General features: G+C 44.3%; 1 protein-coding gene across 1 annotated transcript in view; it reads left to right on the top strand.

The window, feature by feature from the left end:
• The window catches only part of LOC107573409 (calmodulin-regulated spectrin-associated protein 3), an 18,162-nt gene that overhangs the window by 4,469 nt on the left and 12,261 nt on the right, over nucleotides 1-1,432 (top strand). Inside the window, exons 2-4 of the mRNA XM_016259844.1 lie at nucleotides 386-621; nucleotides 713-853; nucleotides 1,333-1,419. Of these exons, the coding sequence (XP_016115330.1) occupies nucleotides 386-621; nucleotides 713-853; nucleotides 1,333-1,419 (464 nt within the window). The remainder of the gene's footprint in view (nucleotides 1-385; nucleotides 622-712; nucleotides 854-1,332; nucleotides 1,420-1,432) is intronic.

The raw sequence follows: 1,432 nt of genomic DNA, 5'->3' as shown, positions 1-1,432 counted from the left end.
ATTTCAGATGCTGTGCAACGAGATCGGTCCGCTGGTTAGTCAGGTAATGCCGTCCCTTGATGTGCGTAGAGGACTTTATTCGGCAAATGCATTTCCATCTCCCATTATTCGCATTAACTCTTTTTCACACAAGACAAAAACCACCTCAAGCGAGCTTAAAAACGTTTGCAAATTAAGGATTTTTTTTCAGAAATTTGGTGTTTCCATCACTCGTTTCTCATGCGATACTTAAATGCGCATAAAAACAGGGTGACGGAAACATAGCTATTGATGAATAGAAGTGTTAATTAAAAAAATTAAATGTTACTGACCTCAAACTTGTAGTTTATCAGTTTAATCTCAAAGTGGTTAATTGTTTGATCACTGCATTGATCTGTGTCTGTAGAGAGTGTTTCTGTGAAGGAGGATGGAGGCGTTTCTCCCGATCTGGAGCACCTCCTGCTGTCTGGTGATCTGTACTGCAGAGTGTTTTCCTCTCACGCTCTGTCCGGCGTCACAGCGCCACCTAGAGACCTGGGCTCTCTGCTGCAGCTCCTCAGCCGGTACGACCTGATCCCGCTCCACACGGAGCAGCAGAAGCCGGTCGATGAGACGCAGCTGAGCCAGAAACCCATTAACATGGTGAGTGAATAATACACAGACTCACTGCTCTAATGCATGCAGCTGATTTGATTGGCTGACAGGCGTCTCTCTCTTCTCTGATTGGTCACAGGGGGCCCATCTGGCCGTGATTGATTCTCTGATGTCACTGAGTGCAATGGAAACCGTGGGTCAGGTTAAGATGACGAAGGAGACGGATCAGTTTGGGTCCAGCAGGAGCTGGGAGAACTCACTGCTCTTCTGGATCAACAAGGTTCATTCCTGATCCTCAATCTAGAGCCAGATCTAGATCTCAGCAGAACCGCTAGGCCAAAAGTCAGAAGTCAAGTCAGCTTTATTTCTACAGTGCTTAATACTATTTCTTTCAAAGCAGCTTCATAGTTAAAAACAGGAAAATAACAGAATCAATGATGCAAACATCATCAAATATGAGACCAATTCAAATTCTGCAGTAAAGCAGCTCTAACAGCACAATAGTGTCATTACTCAGCTCATTTCAGCTCAAGTTTTGTTCTCATCTGCTAGTGTCAGCACCATCAAATCAATGATACTACCAAATATTAAGTGTCTTTCGAAGAAGTGGAGTGAAACCGGATTTAACTGCTGTGTGAACACAGTGAAGGGATCTGGAATCAGTTTTTAAAACGAATATGAAACAAACTGGTCAAGTTCAGATCTGTATGTGTTGCACTGCATGATCCTGAAGTCGTCTGAGGTTTATTTCTTGCGCAGGTGAATCAGAAGTTGCGAGAAAGCACTAATGTTGAGGATAATCCGAAGCCAAACCCCTGCACGGACCTGCAGCCGGCTCAGCCATCTGTGAGTGAACACA

The sequence above is a fragment of the Sinocyclocheilus grahami genome, unplaced genomic scaffold (genome assembly GCF_001515645.1).
Source record: "Sinocyclocheilus grahami isolate Dianchi unplaced genomic scaffold, SAMN03320097.WGS_v1.1 scaffold1936.1, whole genome shotgun sequence".
In the NCBI taxonomy this organism is placed as follows: domain Eukaryota; kingdom Metazoa; phylum Chordata; class Actinopteri; order Cypriniformes; family Cyprinidae; genus Sinocyclocheilus; species Sinocyclocheilus grahami.
This window is presented reverse-complemented; position numbering and strand designations above follow the sequence as displayed.